This window comes from Lissotriton helveticus, chromosome 5_1 (genome assembly GCF_964261635.1).
Source record: "Lissotriton helveticus chromosome 5_1, aLisHel1.1, whole genome shotgun sequence".
NCBI classification, from domain to species: Eukaryota; Metazoa; Chordata; class Amphibia; order Caudata; family Salamandridae; genus Lissotriton; species Lissotriton helveticus.
Window position 1 is genome coordinate 1,338,387,411 of NC_136065.1, and position 18,362 is coordinate 1,338,405,772.

General features: G+C 47.4%; 1 protein-coding gene across 4 annotated transcripts in view; it reads left to right on the forward strand.

The window, feature by feature from the left end:
* Positions 1-18,362, forward strand: part of KIF21B (kinesin family member 21B) — a 493,467-nt gene that overhangs the window by 168,500 nt on the left and 306,605 nt on the right. For all 4 annotated transcript variants that reach the window (XM_078644203.1, XM_078644205.1, XM_078644204.1 and 1 more), the window contains exon 2: positions 17,417-17,639. In XM_078644203.1, coding sequence (XP_078500329.1) covers positions 17,417-17,639 — 223 coding nt within the window. The remainder of the gene's footprint in view (positions 1-17,416; positions 17,640-18,362) is intronic.

Consider the following 18,362-nt stretch of genomic DNA (forward strand, 5'->3'; position numbering starts at 1 on the left):
GCAGGATGGATGGGTGGATGGATGGATGGGTGGATGCATGAATGAATGATGGATGCAGGATGGGTGGATGCATGAATGAATGATGGATGCAGGATGGATGGGTGAATGCATGAATGAATGCTGGATGGATGGGTGGATGCATGAATGAATGATGGATGCAGAATTGGTGGATGCATGGGAGGGTGGGTGGATGGATGGATGGGTGGATGCATGAATGATGTATGGATGGATGCAAGGTGGTTCGGGCTCGCTCGCTGCGCTCGCTGCGGTGCAATATGCAAATTAGTTTACGCCTCACCACTTTCAAATGTCACCAGCCGCCCCTGATTAAGGCAGTGTTTGTGGAACTCTTTGTGGCACAGTTTGGCTGTCAGGTTTGAAGTCTGGATAGTGGAAGAAGATGTAGTGTAGATGTTTAATAGTTGCTGCAGATGCTGCCAGTTTTCCATGCTTGTGATACCAAGAAGCAACAGAGTGCTTCCTTGTGAAGTGATAAAATCCCATTTTTGACTGAATGAAGGCCAGCCGTCTTGTGATACATTATCAGTGCTTTCATCTTCGCTTTGAACACAAATCTTTCATTGTCTGCCGATATTAGGGCATAGCAACACCAATGTTTAGACCCTCTGCTTAGAAAATGCAAGTGCATGTCATGTTTTGCAATTGCTGAGCAGAATGAATCCATTCTACAGAGTGACCGGCTCGCCCGCCCCTTGAGACTCTGGAGTCGCTCCAGAAACCCCCCCTCTGGGCCTTTTTTTCACAAATGTTGGCTTAAAAGCGAGCGTGGGGCAGAAACAACCGCGCTTTTGTTTGCATGTCCTGGGAATTACTTGTGAAACGTGTCCAGACTATTGCAATCACTTAATTAGCCAAAACCTATTTCTTTTATTTCTTTTTAAATATATATTTTAAATTTAGGTTTGTGTTTGACAGGGGTTGAAGTTAGGTTGCCAACGAAACCTGATAATGCTCGTTTGCTGGTAGTTTACTGGCAGAGGACAGCGACGGGAGGGAGGGCCAAATAATGGATGTGCAAAAGAAGGGGCGAAGAGAGAACCATAGAAAAAAGTGCAGCCAATGAGATGGGGTAGAAATAAAGAAAATACTGGCACAGAATAAGATGGTGGGAATGACATGGAAATGTAAAAAAAGGGAAGAAGAGATAGAAAGGGATGGAACAAAGGACAAACTAAGAAGCAAGGAGGGTAACTCTGCCAAAAGAATAGAGATGAGATTCTACATGAGGCTGAAAAATTAGACAAATAGGGCCCAGATCAGGATGCGAGAACGTTTTTACCCCCCTCCCCCGAATAAACGCAGGTGTTGAGTTGAGAATCCTGTGTAGTGTTACTAAGATAACCTGCTCCTCATTTTATCATTTTAGCAGGCCCTGTGTGCTTTTTCTGTGCTGTTGACCCGGGTCACAAGTATCCTAACAAGCTCTCTACATTGAGTTAGTATGTTTCTCTTCAACAGAATAATAGACTGTGTTGATTGATAAAGGTTTAGTGGTTCACTAGTACTCCTTTTAACTGGAGTGGCTTCTACTCCTGGGCTATGATATCACTGATGTTGTTGGCAGCTGATTGTAGTAGAGAGGTACAGGCCTTAATATCCATACCCCATTTGGGAAACTGCCTAATAAATCCAGAATGCCCCTTTTTATCTTATCTCCTTCGAATCTCCTCGCTCTGTAGCCTTTATTGTGAAGCCTGGTGCATTTGTCAGAGTTCAGACACAAATTCAGCGAATGAAGCAGGAATGATATGTGCTGTACTGCGTATGAACCATGCAAGTTCCAGCAGCACGTCCTGTGGCCTGACCAACCCAACACTTGAACAAAGAAGTGACTATTGGCTTTGCCGAGGCTGTAGTACCTTCTATAAACGAGATTAGTAACTTTCCCATCTCCCACATCCCGTGTTTGTTGTTCTGGAGAGAGAAGAGACCTGATTGGCCACAGAGGTATCTGGAAGACAACACACAACCATGACTGAAAGCTCCAGGATAGATGGGCGCCGTGGAGCTGTGTCGCAACACAAACACTGAGGGGCAGTATTCCTGCCGTTCCTTGTTTCTCTGCAGCTGGCCCCTACTGCTGAGGTGGGGGGCAGGCCCGCACCAGGACAAGTTCATCCAGAGTCTACATTCTGCTCATGCAAGGGGGAGATGGCTATAGGGCACTTCTCAGTGCCAGAGGCAGAGACTGGAGCCCCATTTGCAAACACTGCTTACCTGGCTCCTGGCACTGCCAGTGGGCGCATGCACACCTCCTGGGTGGCACAAACCTGGCATGTCAATTCATGACCTTTTTCCACGTTCCCCAAACTCTGTAATTGGATCATAAGGGTTTCATTAAATGGAGTCCATCATACACATAGGACCCGCGCACCATTGCAAATTGGGGAATATCCACCTTTCCTTGTGAAGGCGCCAACTTGTACTTCTCTTTCTCCGTGGTTACTCATGGGCACTGATATGCCAAAAATACGCTTGTCTTTCAAAATAACAAACCTCCACGTTATGAGTTTGTGCTGCTTTGTGCTTGTCATGCTATACATGATAAAGTGTGGCTGTGCCGGATCATGTTGAATCGGTTACTCAGTGTGCCATGCCGTCACACATGGACCTCCCTGAGACCCAATCCACTGTAAAATTACCGACCTCCTTGGTACCATGATACAACTTATTATCACTCGGTTATGTGCAAGTTACCCTCACTGGTCCATGGCCCACCTTACCCTAACATCTGGGAGGAGTTTGCCATCGCTTGTTACACCTACCAGACATTGAGTGACTCTTTGTTAGGAATGTGAGTGAGGGGGGAAATACACGCTTTTGGGGTTCAACTTTTGTTGATTGAGGACAGAACTCTCTGCATAGGAGAGTTGTGGAACAATTTGTTGTCATCTGTAGTCCCACATTTGCTTTTCAAGTGGCTCGTCGTGAAAATGCATTTACCGCATGACACAGGGTTTGTTAACATTAACAGGCCCAGTTTTTGTTTTGCACTCAGTGAGATCATCTGGATTCTTGTGTTGACAGATGAGGGAATTGGAGCAGAGGCAGATTAAAGTGTTTGTCCAGCATTAACACTCTGGGCATCATAAGCTGATATAATGTCACATGGAATCATTGGATGTTTGAGGTTTTCTCTGCAATAAATTCACCACCATTTTCTCAATCCCGAGGCTCTCTACATCGTTCTTCTCTCATCTTCATTTCTTCCTTTATGCTGATGGCCCAGTCTTTCTTTCTTTTCACTTTCTTTAATGCCACACACATTCTATGCGACTCCTGTAGCGCCTCATCTAGGATGGTGGAAAGGCTTCAAGTTCACAGAGACAGGAAGGAACCACTGATTGACAGCGATAGAAGTGGGGCTGGAGGGCTGTGCTTGTCAAGGTAAAGAGGTCGCAGGAGTGAAATTTAAAGGAACTACCTGGTCAATCCGCTATCACAATAAGCAGGTCACCAGGCAGGTGTGATATGAGGGGTCAGCACAAAGTTGGAAACAAGAAGAGGAAGTGCAATGCCTGTGTGCCCCAGAGGAACTCAGTGGAGGCTGCTAAGGCAGTCGAATTCCCCCCAAATTCCGCAAGTTATCTCCTAATATATTTTTAATTTTACCAACCAACAATATTTATAAACCAATTTTATTGCACAAAACTAAAGATTAACAATTAGTAATGTTATTAAACAAAAATAGAATTTTTCGTTTCTTAGAGTTGAAAACCTAGTCGGGGGAAGAAGAAACAAAACTCTCCACCTTGATGGAAAAAATCAGGAAAACCTTCCTAGAGAACCCTCACCCACCAGGTTTGCCCCTTGGTGGCATGCTTCATCATTGGAGTTCATCCCGAACCGCTGCAGATCGAGACATGCTGCGACCAAACAGATACGCAAGAGTACTGTAAAAATAGCATATATGATGAAGACAGTAGCTGGTGAGGGGGGTGGGAGGGATGTGCTAACAGGTTAAAAATGTCTGACTCGTAGGACTCTTACTATTTGCATGCAGTCTCCGGGGCTCCAGTTAGGCATAATTTGCAGAGGACGGCTTTGATGAAGGTGTGAATACAGGCCTCCCTCCCTCCCCCGGCACGACCATGACGCACTATTAAGGCATCTAAAATATACGGAACAGCGTTTACAGGCTTAACCAATCATGTGTACGTTATGTGATTTGCGCATGGCATGCATAATTAACTGATCCTATTTGAGGACAGCATGGAGTGACACCAGTAGGAACAGATTTCCTATCTGTCCTGTAGAAGAGCCATTAGGGGCAAGGCTCAAAACATGTTGACTACCATGAAGAGTTAAACTCATTACCATTACGGCTTCAAACAGCAACCCCTGATTTTAATGATACAGACTAGAGGCAGGAATAAAGTAAGAGTACTAATAGGCATTTTTAATCTGTTAGCACATCCCTCCCACTCCCCTCACCAAATAGAGTCTTTATCATAGACGCAACATTTACAGTGTTTCCACGTATCCGTTTGGTCGCAGCACGCCTCGATCCGCAGCGGATCGGGATGAACCACAGTGATGAAGCATGCCAACAAGGGGTAACCCTGGTGGGTGAGGTTTCTCTAGGAAAAATGAAGTTTTCCAGATTTTTTCCTTCACGGTGAAGAGTTTTGTTTCTTCTTCCCCCTGAGTGGGTTTTCTATTTGTTGAGTACATAGTTATAAGGAGGGTGAACCCAGTTTTTCCTCTTTCTCCCCCCTATATTTTGGATAAATTTGTTAGAATTGATTCATTTTTTTTGTATCTTTTGGAAACAATTTTAGAAATCTTGATTGTAATTTTCTTTCAAGATCAAATCAATATTATTTTGATCCGTTGTCACGGGGACCCTAAAATGAATGGGGCCCCTAGGCCGTGCCTACTTTTCCTATTTGGTATTCCAGAACTGAGGAAGTGAGTATGTCAGGTGTGAGTGGGGCTGTTAGTAGTAGCAGGGTAATGCAGTAGAGTTCCTGAATGGCAGACGGCTGGGGCAGCGTCCGCGCAGTAAACTGCAGGTGCTCCTTTTGCACAGCACCAAACCTTGGTGGCTTACTTTGTATCAGAGGGATCCCGCCCTCCCAGCTTTAGAGCCAAGATTTAAAAAACCAGTCCCAAACCAAATGGAAAGCAAACACTAGCTAACATATGTTCTTTCTACAAGCATAGAGTCACAAGATCACTTCATGACAGCAGGACCCAACTTTTCAAATCCTGAACTTTCTTTTTCTATCCCATTGCTCTCAGGTGTGTTAGTCGGGTAGGTTTAAGTGAACTGAATCAAGGTGACAGCTACCAGATTTGACTGGTGTGTTTCATGATCCATGGGACTGGAAATTAGATCTCAAGCTGACTCACAGGATCTGGTAACCCTACGCAGCAGGATCTAATAGACTAGCCTGCCCAAATTTCTCTCATTGAATTCAGAAATATTCAGAACATTCATAATTACTGGTATACTAGAATACATGAGAATTGTGGGCTGAGTGAGCTAATTACGCATCACCTCTTGAACCTTGTATGCCATGCCTCGCCTCAGTTCCAACCAACTAACTCAAGATGGTGGTACCCAGACACTGTAGAAAAGAGATGCCACAAGTGGGGGCGAGGGACCAACCAACTAACTCAAGATGGTGGTACCCAGACACTGTAGAAAAGAGATGCCACAAGTGGGGGCGAGGGACCAACCAACTAACTCAAGATGGTGGTACCCAGACACTGTAGAAAAGAGATGCCACAAGTGGGGGCGAGGGACAAACCAACTAACTCAAGATGGTGGTACCCAGACACTGTAGAAAAGAGATGCCACAAGCGGGGGCGAGGGATGTGTGGGTCATTGATGCGTGCTTTTAATTTTCTCCCCAACCTCTTCTCTTATTGACAAAACTCCAGGCTGTATAGTGTGTTTTCGCTCTGTGGCACTCATTGTGGTCTTTCTTTCTGTTTCCTGTGTACGTCTTATTTGGCATGCATCTCATTCCATTACTGAAACTCGCCCCTGTGTTATGCAGTAAAACCCATCCCTCGTCTCTCTGCAGCACGATATAGCAGGACTTAACCCCAGAAAGAAGCCACAAACGGAAGCTGTGAGAATGCACATGTATTATTCTGGGGGAGGAGGGGGACGCAGGGGGGTGGGGGGGCGAGGGGGTGTTGAGGGTGTTTATCTGTTTCACAGCTCCGAGCAACATTTCCGGATCATTTCAGAGTCCAAATAGGCGTCGCCTTTAGAATGACTGTAGGCCACAGACATGTGCTACTGATGTCCAGCAATCTGTCATGCTCGGTCATGCTCGCAGCTCGTCCTTGTGGTCAGGTTAACATGCGTGCAGGGTGGTCATGCTTGAGAAGTGTCCAGCCTCAAGCATGTGGCAAGCAAACCAAATGGAAACAAAGAGAAGAATTCAGTGTAATGTGAAGACACATTCTCCACGGCAGCCCAGCACCGCAGAGCCGCGTCCAACTTCCCATCAAAGGCTTTCACGCCCCCACCGCCCGCCCCCACCGCACGGGAAGGTGCAGTGTGGCCGCCGCCAGCTGGCACAGACGGCTCTGTACAGTGCGGCACACGTGCTGCTTGTTTGTGTTTGGAAAATCTGTGGAAGGGGGCGGTGACGCCTGTCAGTGAGCCAAAGTGGTTAATTACAACGATTTAATGATATGTTAATAAAGACAGTGTTATCCAGTCAGTGTCTAATACGTGCAGGGCTCGAGTCGGGGTACCACGCGGGTGGACGGCGTCCCCCTACTTATTTTACTGGGAGCTCGATAACTGGAACAAATGGAGCCACACACTCACTCTTTGGCCTCTCTGGGGCGAGATCTCGCCCCAGAGAGGCCAAAGAGTGAATGTGTGGCTCCATTTGCTAAGGGGTGAGCAAGGGGAGGCAATGAGTCTGATGGTGCAAGCCACCTTTCGTGACGTAACTTCCTGTCATGACATCAGCGTCCCCCCACTTCTTTTTTAGGTTTTGCCTGGCGAAAAGATGCGCTCTGCGCATCTTTTTCGCGCAGGCGAAAACCTGATGAGAACTGTAGTGTGGCTTTGGGTCGGCCCTCGTCATTCATTGGCTGGCTCCATAAATGGAGCCTAGCCATTGGACGAGGGGCCTGTCCGTCAATGCCGGACCAGATTCGGGGGCGTTCCCGAGATTCTTTGGCTTTTGCCGATGTCACGCGACGTCAGCCGAAAGCCGGGAACGCCCCCGAATCTGGTCCGGCATTGCCGGCACTTCTGCGTCTCTCCACCCCCCTTTCCCGCCCCCTCCCGCTTGTTCTTTCTGTTTTCATGTTTGTTTCATTTTCTTTCGCCTTTTCCCTTGTTTCTTTGACTTGGTAGTTCTTTTCTCTGTGCCTGCTTCTGTGAGGCATTGTTTCTTTCTGTGTGCTTTATGAATGCCAGTGTGTTAAAGTGTCTCTGTGCGTGCCTTGCGGTTGTGTGCGGTCCCCATCTCTGTGAATGCCTCTGCATGGCTCAGCTTGTGCGAGTCTGCTCCATGCTGACTGTAGCTCCTCCTGTGATTCACTGCAAACATCAGCCTCGTGCATTCCGCTCACCACAGGAAGTCAGTGGGTGCCTCAGAGCGGAGGTGCAGTCTGAGTGAGACTCTGCTGAGGCCGCCTCGGGTGGGTGCTCGTGAGGAGGAGCGAGGGCTGCAGGAAGCCTGGCACGCGCGGCAGGGCGCACAGGGCACACCCACGCGAGCGCTCCCTCCACTGCCCGCACCTCATCGGAGCCAGCTGCTATGGCTCGGGCACACCTCTGACCCCTGCCCGTCGGACACCTCGGAGGACCGAGCCCGGCCCCCACCATGTTCACTCGAGCTGTCAGCAGGCTGAGCCGGAAGAGACAGCCTTCAGGTAGGAACCCCTCTCTGTTAGACGGGGCGAGGGTCGTCTCTTGGGGGCGCGCCGGAGTCTGACCGCAGGACTCTCCCGCCGGAGCTCTGCTGAAGTCGGGCTGCAGTTCACAGTGGGAGGCGCTTCCTTATGGACCGAGCAGATGTCTGGCTGCAGGGTAGCTCCACATAGCCAGACTGCTCTCTCGACTGATGTCTTCACTGGAGGACACCCTGGGGAGACAGGCGCTATTGTAGGGACTCAGCTGATGTCTGACTGAGGGACACGTCCTGGCAAGGGGCCTCTGCTGATGTCTGACTGCAGGGCACCCTGGGGAGCTGGGTGCCTTCAGTGGAATGTGTCTGTACAGCTGCTGTCCATCTTTAGTGTGCCTTGGGGCTATGCCCTCTAGGCCTCAGCTAGTGTCCGAGTGCAGGGCACACAGGTGGTGGGAGGAGGGGGTTCCCATATTTCCTCACACCCCTTTCCCTCACATGAGATGGAGACATGTAAAATGCGGAACAGAGACTTGTGGGTGAGTGCCCTTTTCCATGAATCAGCCCCGGACTTGCAGCCGCGAAGGGAGGGGTGTCTCAGCTCCTTGCCAACCTATCTACTCTGGTGAGTTCTTTCTTAATATATTGAAGACTCGTCTGTCTGTTAAAGTTTCTCTCTGTTATTCTTTTTCACTCTCCCTGTCTCTTCCTCTCGCCTTCTATACGTTGCTGTACAGACTTTTTCTCTCTGCCTTCTCCCTCAGTTTAGGTAGATTCAGAAACTGGATTGGGAGGGGGAGAGGGAGAGGCAGCCCCCCCCCCCCCTCCCTAAAAAAAAAACATGACTTTGGCCCTCCCAGTCAAGCAGAAGAGGCCATGGACAACGCTCCTCGAATTGCTTTCTCCATGTCGATGGCCGAAAGAGATTTTTTTTTTCTCAGTTTGTTTACTTTAATTTTCAGTCAGGGGTCCTTAGAGAACCTCTACAACACCTTTAAAGTGCTCCTTTTTTAAAAACGAGTGTTTTAGTATGTACCTATAAAGGGGAAAAATACTGGCTTTAGGTGATTTTCCCATCTTTGTACAGGGTCAGACATTAAAATGAGGATCAATTGGGAGCGGTGACTTCGAAAAACAAGCATTTGCAATGCAATAGGTCTCGCATTTACACAAGTTTAAGCTATTGGCATTGTAAATGACAATGCCTTTTATTTATGTTTTAAAAACAAAAATAAGAGTCATTGTTATTTGCAATGCCAATAGCTCTAACTTTAACAAAGGCAAAACCATTGCATTGTAAATGCTTGTTTAGGACTTGTGCCCTGAATACGTGGCACCACATTTGTCTCTGGGTGCAGCTTTACATGGCGTCTTTTCCTCGCAAAGATCGTATCCGATCTGCACTGTGTGTGAAGATCACCCCCTTTCATGGCCTTTCTGCGGTTCTGCACTGAGACCCTATAGTAGCCTTATTGGGGACTCTGGGATACCCAGAGCTGCCGCACATAACCCTTGCTCGCTCCCAAACTCATCCGCCCACAGGGACACCAGGGACCGTATTACACAGAATGCCCCGGGGGTGCAACTAGCATGTGCGCCAGCTTTGTGTCCCCCCAGTGACACTTTTGTATTACAGAAGGGGCCGCAGACGCTTGTGCGACCCCTTCTGTAATACGGATAGCACTGGGGCACTATAGTGCCAGCGCTATCATTAGAGGGATTTCCCTCATTTGCAGATGGACATTGCCCATTGCCATTGAGAGACTCACTTTGCCTCTGAACCCGCGCCCTATTATGGACGTGGCGAACAGAGGCAAACACGCCTTTAGGAGGCGCACTGGAAGTGGGCCACTATAAAGTGGTGTGCTTTCAGTGCTCCTCCTAAAGGCATCCCTCTGAAGGGAAGAAAAGGGTTCCCATGGACCCCCCAGACATCCCCTTGCAGACGGGTGCAGTCACTCACTGCACCAGCCTACAAGGGGATCTCTCTCCCCTCTTGAAAATGCAGGCAAGGTCGGACTGGGAACAGCAACAAGCCCTGGCAGATTGCTGCTCGTCTGGCCCTGGGAGCGGTGGGTGGGAGGGTGCTAGCAAGAAGCACCTCTCCCTCCTGCTTTTGTTACAGGGGGCCGATATTGCAGTACTGCTGCAAAACCAGGTTGGTGACAAACTGGCCCCACAAGCACAAAACCGGCCCCCACCTCTCTGGCCCACCGGGGAAATGCCCAGGACCAGTCAAGGCCCAGCCCGGCCCTGCAGTAAAGTGAAACACGAAGCAGCTTTAAAGATGCTGCTCCATATTCACTTGAATGTTCTACCCCTAGGGCAGCATGAGTTTGTGGCTGCCTTGGGGCAGTGCATTCAGGGTAATATGCCCATACATGTAAGGCCTATTACACAAAGAGTGCACGTTCCCTGTTTGCGCCATGGTGCACCTTAAAACAGGTGCGCCGGGCGCAAACAGGGAAAATGCTCCAATCTACATTGAATGCGCCGACCCCTGGGCAGCCACAAACTCGTGCTGCCCTGGGGGCAGCGCATTCAAGTGAAAAAACAGAGCAGCTTTGAAGCAGCAGCTCCGTGTTTCACTGCGCAGGAGGCAACCCGCCTGCACTTTTAAGGAGGATTAGAGATCCCCTTGCAGGTGGGTGCAGTGAGTGATAACATCTGCCTGCCATAGGACCCCCCTTCCCCTCTCGAGAGGGCTGCCATCAGGGGGCATGATGTTGTTGCATCTCCTGACAGCTTCTTTGCCTCTATGCCCTCGTCTATAATATGTGCTACGCAAACAAATGATGGACGGGATGCTGAATAAATCATACATCCAGCCCCAGTCAAGAGATCTGGGTTAAATCCATCATTCCTTTGCTCACCATGCCACCCCAGTTCAGACCCAGCCATATGCAAATCAGTCTTGACCTTGTGCCTCATGGGAACAGTCCAGAACGAACTGCCCAGCCAGGTCCTCCCCGGACCGGAAACAAGCATCCTAGGACCGGTTTCTGGGTATTACCCTTCATCCGCCAGGATAGCTTGAATTCACGTCTATAATATGGCATGGGTGACAGAGGCAAAGGGATTCCCTCATTTTCATGGGGCATGCAAATGAGGGAGCACCCTCTGGTGATAGCGCTGGCGCTATATGTGCGCCAGGGCTATCTGTATTACAGAAAGGGCCGCACAAGTGTCTGCGGCCCATTCTGTAATTCCAAAGTGACCCGGGGCTGTGTAAAGTGGACACCCATACCCATTGCACCCCAGGGCACTTTCCATATTACGGCCCCAGGTCTCATGGCTTCTTTTACGGTAATCGATACTTGTAGCCCTGTTGATTCAATTGAAGCAAACACAAACTACAGGTCCCAGAATGTTCTCCTTTGTAACAAGAAAGCATTGGGCCAGGGCCCCTCAGCCCATCAGTACCCATATGTCACTGATCTCACCCTCAGTGCTGTGGACCCTGCGACCATCGGTACATGAATACCATTCAAATTACCCACAGTGTCAATTACTGTGGTACATTTTCTATGGTCCTAAGAAAGTCAGAAGTTCCGGGATCACAATACTATTGTAATCCATATAAATGCCCAGAATCCACCTTTATGCGTCATGCATGCATGCATTTTGCTAAAAAAAAATGTGTAATCAAATATGATGTGACCAACAGTTGCACCTGTTCAGTTTGTCTGCTCTGCTCATGTGCTCCTGTGATAGGATTTTTACCCAAATGAAATCTCAGTTATACTGCATGGCATAATACAGGCTATTGTGCAAAACAGTCATTATGTGAAATGCCTAAAATTATATGAGCTTAAGCTAGCATAAAAAGATGTTCACACAGGCCTAATATTTATCCCTCTCTAGTGACCAAGGGAGTTTTCTTTTTCAAAAGTTCACGGTCTCATGAAAGTTTGGAGGAGCATGTCCCTGCTATTGATGGTCAATGCTTTGGGGCTCCCTTTCCTGTTGCCCACTCAGAGATCAGATTGGGTTGCCCAGCTGGTATACATATTTACCTATTTGGAAGCTCCCATCGTCAAGGGAGATGGACGCAACCCAAGAAATGGTACGGTTATTGGCAATAAATGTATGAGAGGAAAGAAACGGAAACTGCGATTTTGAATAAAACTGAGAGGGTTAAAAAACACTGCACTGCTTTTGGATAATGAGTTATGTCATGGCAACCCATGACATAACTCCATGAAGTAGTCTAGAAAAGGTAAGATACCTGTATAGTGCTGTGATGAGCTTTTTGTTTTTTAAAATTAGTAACACTATTGGAAACAAATTAATCCACTCTTTAAAAATTACTGACAGATTTAATTAATCTTATGAAATGCTCTATTGCTTTGGCAAACAAGTTTTTATCCAGTAACACATTGCATCTTGGAATTTTCTGACCCAACATAGAATGTGGGGGGAAAAAAACATGCTCCATAATGAACTATTGTGGTAGGAATGGAAAGCCAGGAATGGCTGTAGGTGCTGCACAGTACAATGGGCAAATACGCAAAAAGTTTATAAAAAAGTTTCACTTTGTTATTTTTGGGCTAATGTTTTTGAATTAATCAAAGGCTATGCAGTGAAATAGTGAATGTGCAAATATTCCATGTCATGTGCAGGTGTTAGAATTCAAGTGATAAATGTCAAAATTTAAACTCCTCTAAAATACTGAAGCTTGCTAAAAATGGACTGCCCACCTCAGTGACAGGAGCAAGGGGCTATTGGACCAATGCTATAGCAACACTTACAACCCTCCGGTCATGCTGTGTAGTAACAGAAACTGAACGTGTCTCACGTGAGAAGATTAACAAAACCTCAATGTTGGTGCCTTTATTCCCATGCAGAGCCGAAGCTTTGATGTGCTTTCACAAGCCCCAGCCACTCAGCTGAAATATTGTTGAAACGTTAGCCCAAGTGTCCTAACATAGCTGTTGCTTGTGGCCACAGCCTCAGACAGTTTTCTACTGTGGTACCTGTCGCCACAGAGCACTACCACATGCAGTCAAACAGGTCCAAACACTGATCTACGCTGTGACTTCAGCAACAGCGAAAACACCATCTCCCTCTGCAGGCCAAGGGAGCTCAGGGGAAGGATTAAAAATTAACTCTGGAGCCAGTGCTACATCATCATCTGTAATGCACCGTTGATCTAAGTACCCAATCTATTCCATCACCAGCTCACAGCCTCTGTTGTATTGCTTCATCCTTAGCCTCTTGTGCCTGCTTCCCTCTTCTGCAGCATTTGCCTACTTTTTCCTCCTGTATCAAATAAACACTTTCTCCCAACTTATCCCCACAGCCCGAGACTGATCCTTGGTCCCTCACCATCTCCCAAAGCCTCAGCCCTGATCTCCCTCCTTTCTCCATCACTCTCCCCTCTTGCACCGGCCACGTAGTTACAGAAGGGACTGGCTAGGTTTCTAGGGCCTCGTTTACAAGGTCATTGCTCCACCAGAGCGTCATTTTATTGTGACACAATGGCTGCGCAGTGTGCCTGCTCCTATTTACAAGGCCACGTAAAGTCACCCTGCGTGACTTTTCATGGCCTTGTAAATTTGGGCCCCTTTCACACATGACTCTGTGTGAAAGGGGTGTTCAATGGGTGTTCCCACGCAACATCCATGGAACCTGGCACATTCCAAGATTTACAAAGTTTTGTAAAACTGAGACTATGTTACGCCTCCCCAGAGGAGGCGTATAAGTGGCGCAACGAGGAGAAATACTTTTATTTCTTCTTGTTTTTTCCTCTTTCTATGCCTGCTGTGTTCTGCAGCATTCATAGTAAGAGGAAAAGGCCATAAATGATTGTTTTTGTGCGGGAAAGCGTCTCTTCCTGCAGAAAAACAATCATCCCCACAACACGGTCACCATTGCAACAATACGCAATGGTGCCTGCACTGGCACATGGCAGCCAATTGTGTGCCAGCACAGGGAAAAGCACTCCGATACAATGCATTGTATTGTTGTTAATACAACGTATCCCTGTACTTTTACAATGACGCAGCTCAGCACAGCAAAATGGCTTGCAGCGCAGCACCATTTTTTTGTAAATGAGGCCCTTAGTTTTGCGAAAAGAACAGATATTTTGCAGGTGCCTTGTTGAAATTGTATATTTATGACAGTTGGGTAATTTTTAGGTCTTGCCTGTGAAAGAGTATGTGCTGCTTGCGCATGCACTCTAGCTTGCAAGACATATGTTATACAAGGCGCTTTGCCAATGCTTGTTATGTGTGCTGTATAAGAGGTGAGTTCATGTAAATGTTGGGTGATTGTGGATAGTGTGAGTGAATAAAGCATGAGTTTTGTTAGTATAGGGTGAATGGTATGCTGATGTGAGTGCAGGGCGAGCTACATGAGTGCAGGGTGAGGGAAGGGTCCATGTGAGTGCTGGGTGATAGGAGTGCATACAAAAAGAGAGGAATGAATGCAGGGTAAGTGGGGTGAGCGGTGTAAATGCAGCGTGAGTGATGTGCCTGTGGGCTTACTGGGGGACCAGTGTGCCTGTGTGACTGCAGGGTGAGCAGGCAGTGTGATGGGTGAGCTGTGATAGTGAGTGCATGATGAGAGAAGCTAGTGCAGGGTGAGTGGTGTGCCCCTGTGAGTTCTGGCAGACTATTGTGCCTGTGTACAAGAAGACTAAGCTGTGTGAGTGATGGGTGAATGCAGTGCCTGCGTCAATGCAGGATGAGCAGTGTGCCTGTGTGAGTGCAGGGCGAGAGAAGGGAGTTCAGGGTGAGTGGTGTGAATTCAGGGTGAGTGTTGAGCCTGTTTGAGTGTTGTGAGTGCAGGGTGAGTGGTGTGCCCATATGAGTGAAGGGTGAGCTGTGTGAGTGACCAGAGTGCTTATATAAGTGCAGGGTGAGTGATGTGCCCATGTAAAAGTAGGGTGAGAGGAGTGAGTGCAGGGTGAGTGATGTTAATGCAGGGTGAAGGATGTGCCCATTTGAGTTTGGGTGCGGGTGAAAGTGCAGAGGCGATTGGTGAGACTGCAGGGTGAGCAGTAAGAGTGACAGATGAGTGAAGTATCATGTGAGTGCAGGGTAAATGACGTGTGCAGTGTGAATGGCAAAGAGTGCATGGTGAGCAGTGTAAGTACAATGTGATCACTGTGAGTGCAAGGTGAGTGGTGAGACTGCAGGATGAGAGTGACAGGTGAGTGGAGTGTTATGTGCGTGCAAGCTGAGCCCTGTGCTGCTGTGGATGCAGGGTAAGAGGAGGGCAAATGGCATGAGTGCATGGAGTGGGTGAATCGTGATCATTGGAAATACAGTGTGATCACAGTGAGTGCACAGTGAGCATTGAGAATGATGGTTAGTTTCTGAATGCACTCCAGACAGTTTGAGAAACTCAGCATATTTGTTATCCAATATTTGTTATCCATGGTAGCGAGTGGGGTCTCAGATCTAATTTGTATTATGGCATACATCAAGGATGGAGAGTGGAGGAAAGAAATAATTTGTGGGTCCTGCAAAAAACTTTCAGACTATTGATATGCCTTGTTATGTGATATATTGCCATGCCTTGACATTGGATAGGATGTGGCATAACTGCCAGAGCTACTGGCTTTGAGTTGGTGAACAAGCTTCAAGTCGCAGCACCACCTCAGCATCTTGTGTTCCTGGGCAAATCGCTTTATCTCCCCGTGCCTTAAAAAAATAATGTGTCCTTGTATAATGTAACTGGTGCTCATGCAGAGTGCCTCAATATCTTTGGGTGGAGTTCGAGCTATATAACACTGCAAAAAAACAAAGCCTTAGGTTACTTTTCAGGAAATGCATTCTCCCACTGTGGCAGCCAAAGTAATTTGCAACTTTAAGGAATAGGCAGAGTGGAGATGCAGGGGCTTTAGGAATGGGTGAAAAAACAACAAAGCCCCGTTATCAAGTAAATGGTATTATAAAGACCTGTGAAATACTCTGGTGCGGCTGCGATAAGACGCCAGACCAGCCAGCCCACAGCAGCTCAAGAACTGTCTGTGCTTGTGTGTGTGGGAAGCTGTCTCAGCCAAGGCTGACACAACCAACAGGGGGCTGACATCCTTTGAGCCCTATGGGCGTTGCACACCGGCTGCCAGTCACCCCATACCCTATTTTGAGAGGGCAGCCACCCTTCCAGCTAAAAAGGATGTAAAATGTGAATGTCTCCTTAACTTCAGTGGTCAAATTTGATGAGGATGAATACAGTAAAAGGAAGAACTCTTAGTGGGCTTGCATGATTGTGGAGATCAGAGTGGGGAGAACATACTGTTAAAAAGCATACAATGTAATGATACTACAACTTCACAAAGTCATTCAGAGTTCTTCTTTACCAACACAAACCCTTAGCCTAGCTGCATCTGAAGAGCACCTGGTTGCAAGAATGGGATCCCTATTATCTTTGTGACTCCCTGATATTGCACTTAGGGCAGGTCTTCGTATGCCTTCACTTCAAGTTATGTAGAATTGGGTGACATATGTGTCATGCATATGAATACCACTCTCCTGGGGAGAGGTTTTTACAGCCGGTGGTAAATACCTCATATTCTGAGTTTTTTTTAAACTTGCAAATAAGGCATAATATGCAGAATCGGCATTTAACACACCACATTCCACATATTTAACCTTTTTTCCTTGCCTTTGCCTCTGATACATTTCGACAGGTTTGACCTGCCATAATATATCAGGAGAAAACGGAGTGTGTGATAATTATCAAACCCGTAATTCTGATCTACGTGTCAATCAGCTTTTGCACAGGATTCGAAATTTAGTCATGCGTGTGCAATGAGGACTAATGCCTGGGTGCAGAATCGAGCCACTCAGTCACATAAACCTCAGAGAGCCGCAATCCGTATATTCCCATGTATTCTTTACACCACCATGGGCGTAGCTTGATCAGTAACTTTTGGGGGGGAGGGGGCGGATGTTTCAGATTTCCCAACAAACACGCTAGCATATAATTTTAAAATACATCATACGACATTCAGAGTACATGAGAGGGGCTTAATAGACAGTGAAAAGAGAGGAATGTGGATTGGTAGGAGTACTGGTACAGAGTACAGAGATGCGAGTGTGTGTGTGATGCGCTTTTGTCAGTGTATACATGACAAAATCCCTGATGAAATCTGATGGACACCTCACCATACCCGACTGAAAGCATCTGTACCCAACTATTCATCTGAAAATGCATTTATTGGGGGGTGTAACACCCCAAACATCCCCCACCCCGAAGCTATACACCTCTGTACATAACTCTTCAACCTCCCACATGAGGATACTTTGATTCTTACAAAGCTGTGTATGGCTGATTTTACCCTCTTTCATTCTGTACAAGAATACATATGAAACGTGGGCTGGAGGGTTCATACCTTGTGTCCTCTGTCTTTGCCGACTGTGCATTACAAACCATGCATCAGTACACTCTAAAGTCCCTCTGAATGTGTTTCAGTGGATCTAGCTGATGCTGCGGGCTCAGACGTAGGTTGTTAGTAATGCCCCCATGTATTTAACCCTTTTGACTTGTGTGCCTCTCAGTTGCCGACACTATTTCTGACCCTGGCCTCTCCTCTCCCTCTCTTCCTGCAGGATCCGCCCCCAGCTGACGAAGGAGAAGATCGAGGGCTGCCACATCTGCACCTTCGTGACCCCCGGAGAGCCGCAGGTGCTGCTGGGAAAGGACAAGGCCTTCACCTATGACTTTGTCTTTGACCTTGAGTCGGGGCAGGAGCAGGTGTACGGCAGCTGCGTGCAGAAGCTGATCGAGGGCTGCTTCGAGGGCTACAATGCCACCGTGCTGGCCTACGGACAGGTACACAGACCGGGCGGGGACGCAGGGGGCAGCAACCAGACATTAATGTTCCCGGGCACTAAATCTGATTCTCCAGGCTGGAAAAAGAAATGGTTAAAACCCACTTCCCTTAGTTGATAGATTATTTTGACTTTAGGACCACGCATATCCCTTTCGTAGAGGCAGCTAAACAGGGGAGGAATACGTTCAGTTTATTGGGAATGGGAAAGTGCTGTGGGTACACAGTGTTACTTGCAATTGACAATTAGTGTGACGTCACCTGTAACTTCTATAAGCGAAGGGTAATACAAAATAAAAAACAGAGAGGTGCTCTCTGTGCCCTTGTTAGGTTCTCTTCAGATCAGTTACTCAGGAGTAAAGGTTGATGAGCTGCAGTCTTTATTACTGTAAAGACACTTGCATTTGTTTATATAAAGGAGGTAACGCCCCCATGCAGTATTTATTAATTAATTTGTTGATATTGTAAAATTGCATCACACTTTCCTACCCTGAGCGAGACCCCAAAGCACTTTCTGGGTGACCGAGTAAGTAGCTGCTCAGTGTGTTATGCATGGTGGGGAGAGCATTGGTTTGAGGTCTACCCTGAGAGAAGAATGCTTATGTCATGCCTGATGTTGCAGTGGCTAGTACCAGGCTTATGCATTAAATGTGAATGGGAAAAAAGTGAGCGCTAGGACTGCAAATTTTGTATTCTATTACATGCTCTTGATATACCATGTTTAG